The sequence below is a fragment of the Dromiciops gliroides genome, chromosome 1 (assembly GCF_019393635.1).
Source record: "Dromiciops gliroides isolate mDroGli1 chromosome 1, mDroGli1.pri, whole genome shotgun sequence".
In the NCBI taxonomy this organism is placed as follows: domain Eukaryota; kingdom Metazoa; phylum Chordata; class Mammalia; order Microbiotheria; family Microbiotheriidae; genus Dromiciops; species Dromiciops gliroides.
In genome coordinates this window covers 433796130-433812199 of record NC_057861.1, presented here as the reverse complement: position 1 = coordinate 433812199, position 16070 = coordinate 433796130, and the positions used below count along the sequence as shown (strand labels likewise).

Below are 16070 nucleotides of genomic sequence, written 5' to 3'. Positions count from 1 at the left end.
AGGATGGTAAAGAACATGTATGTATTCATAAATAACTGGTAAACATATGGGACCCCTAGATAGAAGAGACTTCCAATTGGAAAATTTGGTAAATGGCCTTTTCATTAGTTTATTTCATCAAGGCACCAATCAAATTAATTGGTAAACAAATCAGGTCATTGACAACTAATCAGAATTTGAGTATAACTAGATAATGCCCATAGCAAAAACTATAAGAAATCTTCAACTTTCAACATGATCTTGGGTTGCAACGAAGGAGAGTGTTTCCCCATGTTGAGACTCAAGTATCCCCCAAAGTTCACTTAAGGGTAGTGCTCATTTGCTGACTTGCCAGGCAACCACTTTAGAAGTTGACACATGGTTTCTGGCTGAACAGACAGATCAAAATCTCTGTTCTGTAGACAGTCCATGCCACTGGCAGACAAAAATGTGAACCAGTCTAATTAAACTTATGGGTGCTGTTAACTTCCTTTCATATCCTTAATGTAACCCCAGGAACACCATCCCTATAAGCAGAAGCAGAATGGAGTCTACTTGGGATGGACTACATGTTACTAAACTCTTCTAGAGCAAGAAGGCTGACACTTTGTATGGGTTGTGATCTGTGCTGCTGTGCTCATGTCTATGGATCCACTGGATCCCTCCAAGTGTTTAAGTAAACAAAAGAATTGGAGAATAAAACTACAGAAGATATTTAGAAGTATTGGTAAAATAAAAGTGTTTGGGAAAAGACAAGATACAAACAGGTACATGATACATAATAAACTTGCTCCAAATGTCATTGGTTTATAAATTATCCGGAACAAGCAATAATTTTGATGTGTTTTAATTTTGTGACAGCAGTGATCATGTGTATGTTTTTACTGAGATGAGGCTAAGTCAGAATATTTGACCTTGACCAGAGGAAACCAGATTGAATTGCTTTTCCTACCTTTGGTTATTTCTTTGTGTAACAATTGGAATGACGCCACCTGCTGGAGACTTACTGTAGAAGAGTTCTGCCCATGAAGCGAAGGTCTTTGAGGGCAAGACCAGGAGTCTTTTCTTTGGCATCAGGAAGTGACGCGGACTAGTGGGAGGAGGAAGGAAGAAACTGGCGCTCACTCTCGCGCTCTTTCCTTTGGACTCTGGTGGAGAAGGGAGCTAGAAATGTGCTCTCCCTTTAATAGATAGGAATCTAGGCCTTTCTCTCTTTACCAAATTCTTATTCTCCTTAATAAATGCTTAAAAGTCTAACTCTTGCTAAAGCTTATAATTTATTGGCGACCACTCATTAGATATTTTAGACAGTTTAGCTAGAATTTTAGCCCTTCCAATCGTTACATTTGCCAGTACCACATGCTTTATTTTTCTTTTGGTGTGTTTTTTAAATCCTGTCATTTTTCAGAATGGATATTACTCCAAGGAAAAAAGCCAAAGCTGTAGCTTTTTTTTTTTAATGATTGAAATTCTAGTTTATTCACAAACCAAGAAAATGGAAGGTCCAAATAAGATCCATAATGACTGACTCAAACTCATAAGAGTAGTGCATACAGTACTTGCAAATTACTCTGTTTTACTTGCAAAACACTTTAGCAAATCTTCAGATAGAAGCATCATCCCATGTCTCTCAACAGAAATATACTGTATCTAATATCAAAAGATTAGGATATTAATGCATCTTCCCAATTAAAAAAATATAAACAATATACCAATCACATGCCTACATGTTTTAATCAAAGTTTTCAAAGTTTGCATCATTAATTATATTTTTCAGGGAAACCTTTTATACTCCCTAAGTTCCTACCTTACTTTACACTCAATAGAACTGAGTATTGAAAAATTGTTGTTGAAAGTGTTAAACCAAAATATTCAAATATTAATCACTTGGTGTACAAGGCAAAGTCAAGTGACACAGATGATACAGGGTCAAATATGGAGTCAGGAAGACCCCAGTTCAAATCCAGCCCCAGCTATTTACTAGCTGCATGATCCTGAGCCAGTCATTTAAGTGTGTTTGCCTCAGTTTGCTGATCAAGACATTTCCTAATTAAGCCTTGAACTGTGAACTGCTTATCACAAGGATGCTTTCTGATTTGTGTATCAAAGGCTACCTCCTTGAATCCTGAAATTCCTCACTCTCCCCTCCCCTAGAGAATGGAACTCACTGACTAAGATCATCTTTCCCTCCAAAATTCCTTAACTGCCTTTGTTTAAAATGTACATAAACTCACACAATCTACAATCTGGTGTCCTATTCAGCATAGGCTGGATAGTAGCATGCAGCATGTTAAAATTTTCTTTTCTTCCTTGCTTAATAAAAACCATATTTTAACTAAAAATAAAACCAAATTAAATGTTTTAAACCAAACAAATTAAAAGACCCAGCTATTAACCATTACTATAAAGGGGAAAAAATTGTCACAGGCAAGACAATAGAAAGACTGGAGTGCCAAAGACTGGAAAAAAGTAACTTTCACTAATAAGATTAACTTTTTTTATTCAAGCTAATACCAAAACCATTGCTTAGAAGTTTAAGTGAACCAGTAAGATGTGGGTATCTTTATAAGACTATAAAGCAATCACCCCCAAAAATGTTTTGGGGATTTTTTAAACTTCCAGAGGGCCTGGAAATCTTATCCTTGTTGAAGGAAAAATGAACAAATATACTGTTATATTGAGAAGCAGAACTATTATGAAACTGCATAAATTCCCAAACAGATGTACTAGTACAACATAATATTCCACTATACCACACATTATGAAAGATTAAGAAATTTATCTGAGAAATGGAGGAAAACATGATTAAGTGGGAACTTTCCTGATTTGAATCCCACTGAAAACCTAGGGTCTATATAATCAAGGATAGACTTATAGTTAATATTCAATGTTAAAAAATATGGTTTTATGATGGATTAAAGAATATCTATCAAAATCTTCTGAATTCAGTGTGAAATCATGTAGAAAAATGATCACAATCCATATTTCATTTTTAAAATATAAAAGTTGTAAAATGTATTGTGCTTATAAATGTAATTATTTTTCTTTGTCCTAGTTATTAATTATCATACCACTGTAATATAAGTAGAAACAGGTAATACTAGTAAAGTATATAGGCCAAGGAGCTACAAAAGCAAGATGTAATACAGAATTTGGAATACAAGTAGGTTAGACTACAGGGAAGTAAGAACAAGAATATCCTGTAAAAGGAAATTCAATCAAATTCAATTCAACAAGCATACACATGTGTGTGAAGCTTTATGCTCAGTGCTGAGGACATGAATATAAAAAGAAAATGGCCATTACCTCAAGGAGTTTAATTCTATGGGAGAGGGTAAATGAGCTCTCTCTCCTCCCTCCATGAACGGATCATAAAATTTACATGTTAAATATAGTAGGAACAAAATCCTTTTAGAATAGCAAGAGTTTAGAACTATGTAAAGGCACAAAATACAGACCATTAATAACAATATATCAACAGAATCACAAGGAACCAGAATTTTTAAAAGAAAAATGCACAAAATGTGGGCTTATTATAGAAAAGAATATATATATGAAATTAATGGCAATACTTTTATAATGTTTTTAGTGCAAATGTTTTACTCTGAAAATATTTTCATTTTATTATTTGAAAATTTCAAAATATGGTTCTGGAAAGATTTAAGTATAGCTCTACTTAGAGAGAGGGGAATGGATTAGGTGATCTCTTTAAGTGCTTTCAAGAACTATGAATGTTTTCTAAAAAAAAAAAAAAAGTCCAGCAATACAAAATGTGGTTACCAGAAAACCATTCTAAACTTAATCATTTTTTCTAATTTCTTTTTTTAATCATAAAGACTTTTTATCATAAAGTATCATGTATAGAGTCTAACATGGTAGTCCCTATAATGCCCTGCTTGTGTGTAGACTCTCCTTTCTGACCTTCCTTCTGCTCTCCTTTGTGTATTTTTAGATGTCTCAAACTGATGTCTTTTCCTCTTTTTCTTTTGTAACACCATCATCACCTCCATTCCCCTCCCAAAACTCTGTACTTGCAATATAAAAGGCCTTCCTTTTAACAAATAATTATAATCATGAGTACAGAAATTTAGAGCTGGAAGGAACCCTAGAGATTATCAAGTCCACTCTGATCTTTTCACAGATGAGAAAACTGAGGCAGGTTAAGTGATTTACCTAGGATCATGCAACTATGGTCAAAGGGAATGCAAATCCACACACTGTGCCTGAAAATGTATCCTTCTGCATTTAAAGTCTCTCACATCTTTGACAAGAGGTGGCCAAGTTTAATTATTATTGTTAATATTCTAAAACTCTTAAAATGTTTATCTTAAAAGTAATCTTCCTTTTTTACTTGCCTGTATTTCTTAGCAAGATCATCCCTTTCTTTTTTCTGCTTGGCAAGCACACTGTCCATAATATCCTTAATCTGTAACATCTTCTCACTGTATTGGTCTAGAAACCACAAAAATAAAATGTCAATTCAGGGATTAATAAAATCCAGCTTTAGCAGCACAATGAATTCAGGTGAAAGGAGCTAGTGTAAGCAGTTCGAGAAAACACAGCTAAAATCCTCAACAGCTTGTAATTGTTCATTAAAGTTTTGAGCCATAAAGGAATAGGAGCAATGATCAGACCCCAAACTGTTGGTGCTGGGGTGGTAGGGACATATCTATGGAAGAAGATGACCAAATAGCAAAGTTTACAATGTAGAATGCCCCATCTGAAAGTGCATAAATGAGTTACACCTACTCTTACACATCCCCCTATTCATTCTGTCTTCAGTGGTCACTTTAACCAGGTGAAGTTGAGCAGCCAAAGGTAAATACAACCTGTTCTCCAGACATTATCTTATTTCGTGTCTCTACACTTGGCTTATCCACAATCATGATTCTGAGTATCTCTTCAATTACTTATGTGTCCAGGGCTGAGGACCACTCTGGACAGTTGTCCTCGACAGCTATCAGATTACTGTCCCTACCAACTGTTTAGGCATATCTCTGTATATTTAAATGTGATGACACAGCTTTCAACCATTAATTTTAAGACATTAAATTTTAGCCATTATTCATGGCACCTTTAATACTCTCCCGTTTTCCCACTCAAACTGTCAGACTTGAGAAGTAACTTTATTTTACATTGATACATATAATTCTTCAAACAACTTCTTTCAGAGACATATGCTACTCCTTAATACTAAAAGAAAAATACATTCTAGAACTGACCTTGGATTTTATAACATTAATAAAAATGAATTTGTGTTCATAATTACCAGCATCTTTGGGTGTTCTTATTTCAAACAGCAATAGGCTTTCTTGCTTTTCTTCTATGTCTTGTAAAATGGTACAAATGGACTCATGCTATCAGATACAAATAACACAAATTTCAATACGGCAGGGGGGTATTTTTTTCATACAACAATTGAAAGCAGTCTTACTTAAAAAAAACTATATAAAAACAAAAAAGGTCTGCAGAATATTCTAGGTGGTTCCCCTATGTCACCTAAGTATATCTGAATCCACTTCACTTTATTTTTTGGTATCTACAGTTAGGTAAACCAATTTTGAAGATTTAAAAATAATTTAATGCACTTCTTAATCTAGTTCTATACATTAGATGCACTGATTGATCAACAAGTCTTTATTAAGTGGCTAGTATATGTAAGGCACCATTCTGTGTATAGACAAAAATGAAACATGCTTGTCTTCAAGGAGCTCACATTTTATCAAAGAAATGACATGTACATACATATATACATATACCACATTATATGTCTATACATATATGCACATTACCTGTACATACCAAGGTAATTTGGGGGAAGGCATTAGGAGCTGGGTGGTTCAGGAGAGAACCTGTAGAGAAGGTAGGCCATGAGCTCAACTCTGAAGGGAACTAGAAATTCTGAGAGGGCCAGGTACAGAGGGGAGGGCCTGAGGTCACAGCCCGCACAAAGGCAAGGACTCAGGCTGTGAAGCGTTATGTAGGAGGAAGAGCATGCAGGGTGGTGTGGCTGCACCACAGGAGGTACAAAGCGGAATGTGGTAGAATAAATCTGGAAAGGTAGCTCGAACCAGGTGGTAAAGGGCTTTAAGTGCCAAACAGAGGAGTCTGTAGTTGATGTTTGAAGCAACAGGGAACAACAGGAGTTGACTGAGCAGAGTAATAAAGGGATCAGAACTGTGTACACATTCCTGAAAAGTAATGTGTGATGGAAAAAAGTGTAAAGACTAAATTGTCCCCCTCCAATAATTTAAATAATGATTTAATAGTTTGGGAGATGTGTGTCCAGAACAATAGCAGCAACAACAAATCCTGACCCCAATATAATAAAAATCACATTGATGGTGTGAATGTCCATGTTAAGGATCATTCTGTTCTTATCAATTTTAAAAACTTAATTCTTTCATATAGCCTTAATAGAAAAGTTAATTACAAACACTTATTAAAAGCACACACAACAGATTACTGGCATTAGCTGGGAGTACTCATTGGCTATGTTTGTCATTTAGTGGAGTTTGGCAACACTTATTTAGTGTAGGCTTGGGAACAAAGACAGTCTTAAAATGTATAGATTATGGGTGGGGGAAGTTGACAAGAGTCTAGGGGGACTGGGGTCTCTCCCAAGCTTTTCTTAATAGCCCCTTAGCATGGGTTCTAGTCTCGATTCCACAGCAAGCAACCCGTGTGATCTTGGGCACTTCTCCACTCGTCTTTCATAAGGTTATTAGGATCATGTTCAGGGGCCTCCAAAACACAATTACAACTTATGTATACAAAAGCTAAAAAGAGTCCCATTTTTTAGTCCATTTTTTAATATAAAGTTATGCCCCTGGTAGTAGAATGTGGTATAGCTAAAAATATGGTAAGGAGAGAGCTATGTTCCCTACCATCAACACCCCCGTGTAGACTTGTAACGAATCAGTATTGTCCAATAAACCCTTTGATCAGTTTACTGTGAATAGGGAGTGAGGTATAATTTTGAGTACAGGGACAAGGGGTCACAGAAAAGTTACTGAGTACAATGGGAGAACTTCCCTAGCTGTCTAGGAGTACACATCTCTGAACTGGTTTCTTCATCGATGAAATGAGGAAGTTGAATTATAACTTCTAAGCTTCCTTCTCTCTCTCTATTATTCTGTGTTTCTAGGATCATAGCAGATTAATGAATTGTCATACTGAGTGACCCAAAGGGTTTATGAAAGTCTAAGTCATGAAAGAATAAGAGAGGCAAATAAGATTAAGATGCAGAAAAGTAATGTAGTATTAATGGAGAGTTCTGAATATGGATGGAGTAAGAAGATTTGGGTTTGAATCCCAGCCCTGACACTGTTGGTGTGTCCTTAGGTTAAGTCACTTAACCACCTCAGTTTCCCCATCTGTAAAATGAAGGTGGTGGATAGGCGGACTCTGATGCCTAAGGTCTCTTCTGCTTCTAAATCTAAGATCCTTTGAGAGGGGAGTTTCAATTAAGTGAAGAGAGAGTAAGCAGCGTCAAGCAGTGGGCAATCTTGGGCGGGACATGCAAGAATATTGGGCCAAAGAGGAAAGGGCTTATTTTCTGTTTATGGTGCTTCCAGTTCTCCTCTACCCTCGTAATACTCTTCCTTAGTAATGGAAATTAGTTGTCACTCCTCTGGACTAGACAACAAAAATAAGTGCATCCAGTACAGCTTTTTGCTCCCTCAAATAAAAGACAGGGAAAAGACAACTCAGGAAGTTCTTCTATTGTGTTCTTTTTAATCTTCCTGTGACCTCTAGAGTCCAAATAGTAACCTAGTTGTAGTGTCCTAAAGTGCTGGGCCTGGAGTCAGGAAGACTCATCCCCCTGAGTTCAAATTTGGCCATAGACATTTACTAGCTGTATGACCCTGGACAAGTCACTCAACCCTGTTTGCCTCAGTTTCCTCATCTGTCAAATGAACTAGAGAAGGAAATGGCAAACCACTCCATATCTCTGCCAAGTAAGCCCCAAATCCAGTCATGAAGAATTGGACAGGACTGAAACAAATGAACACCACCACCATCTGGTAATACCAAAACATTCATTGAACAATTCTGATTCATTACAAGTTGACATGGTGGAGTTGGTGGTAGGGAACCCAGGCTTCTTCTCCCCAAATTTTTCAGTGGGACCACATTCTGCTACATTCTTTTTAGCTTTTGTATACATGGATTACAATTGTGTTTTGGAGATCCCCTGGACATAATACTAACCTCACTAAAGACAGAGGTGGGAAAGAAAAAAGAAAGATACTTAATTTTCTTTTTCTTTCTTTCTTTTTTTTTGGTGAGGCAATTGGGGTTAAGTGACTTGCCCAGGGTCACAGAGCTAGTAAGTGTGTAAAGTGTCTAAATCCAGATTTGAACTCAGGTCCTCCTGAATACGGGGCTCTATCCACTGTGCCACCTAGCTGCCCTGATACTTAATTTTCTAAATTTCCAAACTCTAAAAAAAAATTAGTGTCCATTTCTCTTCTCATTTTAAAAGCTTTAAAAAATTTCTATATTCTTTTTATCATTTCTACTTCCTTGCAGGTATTTGGGAATTTCCCTCCCCTTCCACTTCCTCCCTACCCAGGCCATACTCATGTACAGATTTGTAGGAAATAAACAAAGGGCAGCTAGGTGGTGAAGTGGATAGTTCTGAGCCTGGAGTCAGGAAGAACTAATTTCAGATCTGGCCTCAGACACTAGCTATGTGATTCTGGCAAGTCACTTAACCCTGTTTGCCTCAGTTTCCTCATCTGGAAAATGAACTGGAGAAGGAAAAGGTGAACCAGTCCAGCATCTCTGCCAAGGCAAGCTCAAGAAGGGTCATGAAGAACATGACTAAAAATGACTCAACAGCAACAACAAGTAAAGAAAACTTTACAAGTCCCAAAGTAAATTAATTTCTAAATCTAGGGACAAGATCGGGAAAAGAACAAACCACTGATGAAAGGAAGTGCTATCCTGAATAATTACAACTAATGAAGATCCACGTGTGATGGTTGGCATTAGATGTCCCCAGCAAACTTTCTCATAAGCAACAATTTCACAGTGTGATCTGGAGTCATCCCGCTAATGTGATGAACCTCCCTCTCTAGATGTCATCAGGAAGCAGCCAAAGTAAAATGTAATCAATAAAAAATAGTCTTGGGAATTATAATATGAATTTTTAAGGGCTTTTTAGCAAGCCAGGCTTCAAAAATTTGAAAGAGGGTACTTGAGGTTTTAAGTGGCTAGAAACACTGTTAAGTGGAAGAAAGCAAGAAGTTTCTTTTAAGGACAATGAAATGTGAATTAAGTGGTAGTTAATAATACTGTAACCGAATTTAACTAAGATTACTTAATATTATAACTACATGCTCTTACTTCTTCTGTTATTGCTCCATAGTACATATGAACTCAAATTTGCTATGCAGAAGGTAATAGTAAGTAGTTAGAGCCTTATATTGTTATCTTTCTAAAGGAGGAAGCAGGGTATAAGTGGAAAAGCCACTGGTGACACCTGAATTCAAATCTGACTTCTGACATAAACTAGCAGTGTGACTATAGGTAAGCCTCTTAACGACTTTGAGCCTCAGTTGCTTCATCTGTTAAATGGGGATTTTAACACCTGTAGTACCTCCCTTGGGATTATTGTGAGGATCAAATGAGATATATGTAAAGCACATTGTAAACCTTAAAGAGCTATATCAGTTATGTTTTTTAAAATAAGTATAACTATGAAACTTCGTTATGTTGTTTTATCATATCACTATGTTAGTCATCCCTTGAAAAAGCCCAGTTGGTTGGCTTATCTGCAAAAATGAATGCCCCTGTTCAACCTGTGGCAGCAGCCCAAACTCCAGGCATCATGCCTAGGTATGACTAACTAGCTAGAGAGCACACTTTACAAATTTGGCCCTATTATGGGATGGAAAACTTCACACCCAGTAACTAGACACCAGGAAAGTAGTGCCCTCGATAGAGAACACAAATATCTAGTCACAAGAAAGATATCTCCTTCATTGTAAATTAATAAATTGTTTTCCTGTACTAATCAGTCTCATGAGAATGACGGCAGTGGAAGCAAGCTACCTCAATGCTGCATTCTCCTTAGGTGGGCTGAATGTCAAAGTTCCATGGCTACAGAGCCGAGAGGCCTGACTGTGAACAGTGTCAGTTTGAAAGAGCCCCTCTCCCCTCCCCAGCATGTTACCAGAAAGTCAAGGTCTCTGTGTGCATTTTTCTTCCTTGTCACTGAAAAAGCTTCCTATAGGTCTGAACTTTTTTCACTTGCTCATCTTTTAAGTGATTTAAAACTCTCCACTGGTGGGCGGGGGGGGGGGGGGGGGGGGGGTGGGGGTGGGGGGGTGCCTACTTCTTGGCTCCACTCCTGTTCCCAGCTTTAGAGGGTCCCAGATGTTTTGGTTTGAGGGAGGGCATGTTTTTCTCTTGCCTGGCCTGTTCTCTGGTCTGGAGATAACCTCAAGCCAACTTACTAAATAACCAACCAACAAAGCTTTCTGTGGTGTGGTTCTTAGCTTTGACGAGCCTGCGCCCTTCTCCCACTTGAGCCTCCCGCAGCTCAGGATTTCTTCCTGGTTCCCCGCTGGGGTGGGACAGCTGAATTCTTCCCCTGGTCCCAGCTGATACCCCTGCAGTTCCCCGCCCCACCCCATACAGCTAATCAGCCCTCTCACCTGACTGCATGCTCAGTTCTAGAAGATGCTGGTGCTATAGTTGATTCAGAGGCTCTGGGGTAAATTCCTCCGACAGCGTGTCTGGTGTGTCTGTCAGCTCAATCGTGGGGTTAGACTTTACTCGTGGTCCAGCACGGCCCCCTAAAATCTATCTATAGCTGGAGAATAATCTCAGCCCATATTTTTGTGTGTTTTTCTGCTCCATGGGGTTCTTTTATTGATGTTTTTGGGGCGATTGTATCAGGAGCTCTGTGCATTTAATGTCTTTCCTCCGCCATCTTGGCTCCGCCCCATTCTGTGTACATTTTTGATATAAGTCCACCTTCTTATCACTAACCTAAACCTGCATGTTATAATATTTATGTGCTAACAGATATGTGTGTGTATATATATCTATATATTCGCCATTCTTTGAATAAAACCATAAAAAACCTGAAGTCTAACATAGATAAAGCTTTAGCCTTCTCTTTTCTAAGTTATGTATGCATGTTTTCCTTGACACAAGAACACAGGAAGCCTTTTCCAACCAACCCTTCTTAATTCTAGTGCCTTCCCACTTTTAATTATTTTCCTGTTTTTCTTGTATATAGCTTGTTTGTACATATTTGTTTGCTTGTCTCCCCCTTTAGACTGTAAGCTCCTTGAAGGCAAGGATTATTTTTTTGCCTCTCTTTGTACTCCAAGTGCTTAGCATAGTCTCTAGCACTTAATAAATATCTATTGACGGAGGCTGGATTTGAACCTCCCATTAATTTTGACTATATCTTGCATCTTATCTTCCCCATTAGAATGTGAGCTTCTTCAGAGTTGAACAAATTTTGCCACTAATTATAAAATTCTGACCTTAGCTAACATAGTCATGTTAAGCTTAGGTAGGGATGGTGCATTTGCTCTTCTTTATATTCCTCAATACTTAGCAGTTAGGTGATAGAATGGGTAGAGTGCTAGACCTGAAGTCCGGACAACTGGAGTTCAAATCTAGCCTCAGACACTTATTAACTGTGTGGTGGTTAAGCAATTTAACCACCATCTGACTCTACTTCCTCATCTGGAAAGTGGGGGTAATAAGCACTTACCTTTTAGGGGTGTTGTAAGGATAAAATGAGATAATATTTGTAAGGCACTTTGCAAACCTTGAAAAACTATGTAAATGTCAATCATTATTATTATAATACCTGGCATATAGTAAGAATTTGATAAATGCTTGTTGACTGACTGACTGTTAGCTTAGTGAAGGCTCACCTATGCAGGGGTAGTATAGCACCCAGAAATATTATAAGAACTTACTGTTGCAATCATTCATTTGGGGGAGAAAAGGATGAAGGGGGCAACTAGGTGGCACAGTGGATAGAGCACCAGCTGTGGTATCAGGAGGAACTGTGTTCAAATCCAGTCTCAGAAACCTGACACACACTAACTGTGTGACCCTGGGCAAGTCACTTAACTATGATTGCCTCACCAAAAAAACCCTAAGGGATGAAGCCAGTGGTGGAAGGACAGAGAAGTCAAGGTGAGTGATGGAAACATCAGCTTATTAACTACTATTCTGTATTATGTGAACTAATGATCCCTTCCAATAAATAGTATGTATAATTTAGAGTTAATTATACAATTTCTTCTTGGCATTCTGTTTTTGCATGCTTTAAATGAAATGGAATAATGTCTTCAGCTTTTTCTTATGACTCAGCAAATGCTACCCCAAAAGTAATTCTGGTTAGCACAACAGGACTGGCATTTTCTGTCTTGAGGAATATGAAAGATATAAATTTCACTCACCATGGGAGTTCTTTCTCTTGTTGAATCTTGGTGTGAAAATGAAAGTGGACCAGCATGTTTAGATTTGCAGCAAGAATGTTGTTTTTGTCTTTTTGACCTTGAAGAAAGTTTTTCTGCTTTTATGAAAAATAAGAAAATAGAATGAGGAGAAATAAGAACTCAACTCCTCTTTACCTGCTGTAATGGAAATAGGAATGACACCACTGAACAAAGTCTGCAACTAAGCATAAAAATTTGATCTTACTTAAGGCAATCATATTAGGCCAATTCTCTTCAAGCACAGCTCAAGCTGATGTACATTAGGCCTTTCCTGATTCCCCCAGATAACAGGATTTTCCTGCCCTACACCCCACCAAATTACCTTATATTTATTTTGTTTCTATTTTATATACACTCACATGTGCTCATGCTTTGCCCCTTAATAACAGACTGTAACCTCCTTGAAAGAAGGGACTTTCATTTTTATCTTTGTGTCCCAACTACAATTGTCCCTTTTGGTCTCCTAGTGCAGTTCCTAGTACACAGCAGACATTTAATAAATGTTTGATTATTGGCTAACTGACTGATATTGATTCAGATTAATTAAGTAAAGTCTTTTCTAAATCAGTGGTCAGTCTATATTATAGAATGCATCTCAAGAAATCCAGTTGAATTGCTTTCAAGTACACATAGAAAGTAATAGTGTGAGTGAGATTTCCCCCCACCCTTTAGATATGAGAGATTTAACTATGATAATAATCAGTATTATAGATTACAAATTGAGGTTTATTTAATCCTAAATGTGATTTAATCAATTTTAAGTATTCTCTAATATCTTGGAATTTAATAAGCTAGCACAGAACATAGGTATTGTGTAACTTGTTCTTTTCTGTCTTCTGAATATTCTTTGATTCAATGTGGTACTTGTAAACTTGACTCTTGACCACATGTTCAACTAAGGGTCATGAATCAGCTTTGTAGTGATGTCCCTTTTCAAAAGGTGCACTGTGGTTAACCACAACCCTGAAAATAGTATCTACTAAGCTGAAGGAACCAATCAGCATCAACATATATGGCCTATTGCTTTAGAAGTATGCTTCAGGATGAAAGACCTAACCATGGTTCTTTAGAAATATACTTTAGGACTAAATGTTTCCCTCTTGTGATTCCTTGGCTAGATGGCCTTTGTCAATAAGATAATGTCTAAGTTTCAATGTATCCTCTCCTGTACCATTTGCAATTCTCTGAGGGTGCAATGGGAGGAGTCTATGGGGTATAAATACCATCTCCTGGTACAGCTCGGGATCTTTCAGGTCCTACTCCTACCTGAGAGCGGCTTTATTGTGAGATAGGCCCTCTCTCAATAAACCTAATCTTTTCACCTTGGAGACTCTGTTTCTTTTCTTCATCGGACTTAGAAATTTTCGCAACCAAAGCTAACATGTAGTCTGGTCCTTTCAATTCTATGTAGTTATGTACTGTTGTTGTTCATCCTTCTTTTTAAAAGACCAATGTCATCGAAGGGGATGAAGACTTGTGAGATTTAAGTGAGACAGAGTTGCACAAAATTGTCAGCCTCACTCTCTTCCAGAATCACTTAAATCCAGTGACTAGACAAAAGTCAGGATGACTGGAGAAGGCAGTGCATGACCTTGGAGTCTCTGATGTCTGATCAAACTCTAAGTGTTCTACAACACCTGCTTCACCTTCCTTTAATGGCTCTTGTAACAAATTGTTCTCATCTGCCCATTCCATGAGGGGCAGTTTTCACATGCTTGAGGCAGACATCCCCATAACCCACCAATGGTTTGAGGCCTTTTGGTTATCCCCAACCTGGTTTAGCTGGTTGGCTGAGAAGTTACTGGGATATGGCTGCTGCAGCATATGCTACAGTTTCTTGGAACCACAGGTGAAAGTTGGGTGAGAAGTAGACATGAAAGGTGAATGAGCAAACCTGAAAAGGAAGCAGCAAGCCCTCACACCAAAGGTGTCAGTCCTTCCTGAAATACCCCATACACATATATTGTATATACACAAAAATACACATATACATGCCACAAATGTATATACCATAAATCTTTTATCACTAAATTAATAAAGTTTGTTCAATTATATATAGATATGGATTTATATTTGTCTGATTTCTGATTTAGCTGCATCCAGGAAATGTCACTTAACCTCTCAACCTCAGTTTCCTCATCTGTAAAAGGAGGGTATTGAACTTTATAACGTATAAAGTCCCTTATATATCTCTCTAAATTTATAATTCTATTAAATTTTGGTATGTGGTATTATAATTATTATTTTCTCTCTCAATTATTGTTTTTATGATTTGTTCTTTGACATACTCCTTATTTAGGATTTTATTATTATGTTTTTGAGGCAGCTAGTTGACATAATGGAGAGAGTGCTGATCCTGGAGTCTGGAAGAACTGAGTTCAAATCTAACTTCAGATTAACACTAGCACATAGTGTTTAATATATGGTTGTCTCCTTCCTTCCTTCCTTCAAACAGCAAGTCTAAAAGAATGACATCTGAATTCCTTTTTCTGTAGAGTTTAACTATTTTCCTCACTAAACCTTTCAGACATACTTACCAGGAGCTTATTTGATTGTAAAGCTCAAAATTAAAGTTCCCCATTCTTCTCTAACTCACTCTATGTTAGGAATGCTAATTGATGAAGTGCAGAGCCCACACTGTGCTTCTGTATGGAAACACAGTGAGCAGTATCTAATACTTTCTCCCCTCCTCTAAGACCAGATCAGCTCACACTGAAATAGCTACAACGGCAAGGTAAGGGAAGAGGTGGCATAATCTGTGGTGTTTTCTACATAAAATTAAAAAATTAGATTAATCTCAAATGTCCATGCATTTTATAAGCTTATGGGATTCAGAGCTAGAAAGGACCTTGGAGGTTATCTCATTTAATTCTCTATTTTTATAGATGAGAAAATAGAAGCCCTGAAAGTATTTAATGACTTTTTGAAAAATCTTTAAAAGATGTTATAATATAGGTAACCCACAAGTTTTAAGAAAAAATGCCTCACATCTACCCTTAAAACTCACACATATGCATCCAAAAATTTAAAGTTGTTTCCTTACTTTAAATTATTTGTTAAATTTAAAAATTTTTTTTGGCGAGGCAATTGGGGTTAAGTGACTTGCCCAGAGTCACACAGCTAGTAAGTGTTAACTGTCTGAGGCCACATTTGAACTCTGGTCCTCCTGAATCTAGGGCCAGTGCTCCATCCTCTGCACCACCTAGCTGCCCCGGTTTCCTTACTTTAAGGAAGTAAGTTCCAAAGCTTTGTAATCTTTATCGATTATGAACTTTAAAAAATTGTAGCTATTAGTGGTTACCACATATGTCTGGGAAGCATCCCCAAAGAAATCCTCAATCAACCAACAAGTATTTATCAAGGACTTACACTCCTGTCCTAAGTAGTGGGGTATACAATTGAAGGAATAGCACCTGTCCTCAAGGAGCTTACATGCTAACACAGGAGATAACATATCCCATTGGTTTTTGTGTGTGTGTGTGTGTGTGTGTGTGTGTGTGAAATATTTCAGGGATCAGGGAACAATTATTAGAATTTCATTTTAAAATATAACACCAATCCAATATGAACTAATGAGCTGGAAATTCAACCAAATGTAGAAATGCTCAT

At 37.4% G+C, this 16070-nt stretch overlaps 1 protein-coding gene across 1 annotated transcript in view; it reads right to left on the bottom strand.

Moving 5' to 3' along the window:
- ANKRD31 (ankyrin repeat domain 31) overlaps nt 1–16070 on the bottom strand; it is a 202828-nt gene that overhangs the window by 58137 nt on the left and 128621 nt on the right. The window contains exons 19-21 of the mRNA XM_043975961.1: nt 12423–12535; nt 5249–5336; nt 4335–4431 (exon numbers count right to left, since the gene is read on the bottom strand). Coding sequence (XP_043831896.1) covers nt 4335–4431; nt 5249–5336; nt 12423–12535 — 298 coding nt within the window. The remainder of the gene's footprint in view (nt 1–4334; nt 4432–5248; nt 5337–12422; nt 12536–16070) is intronic.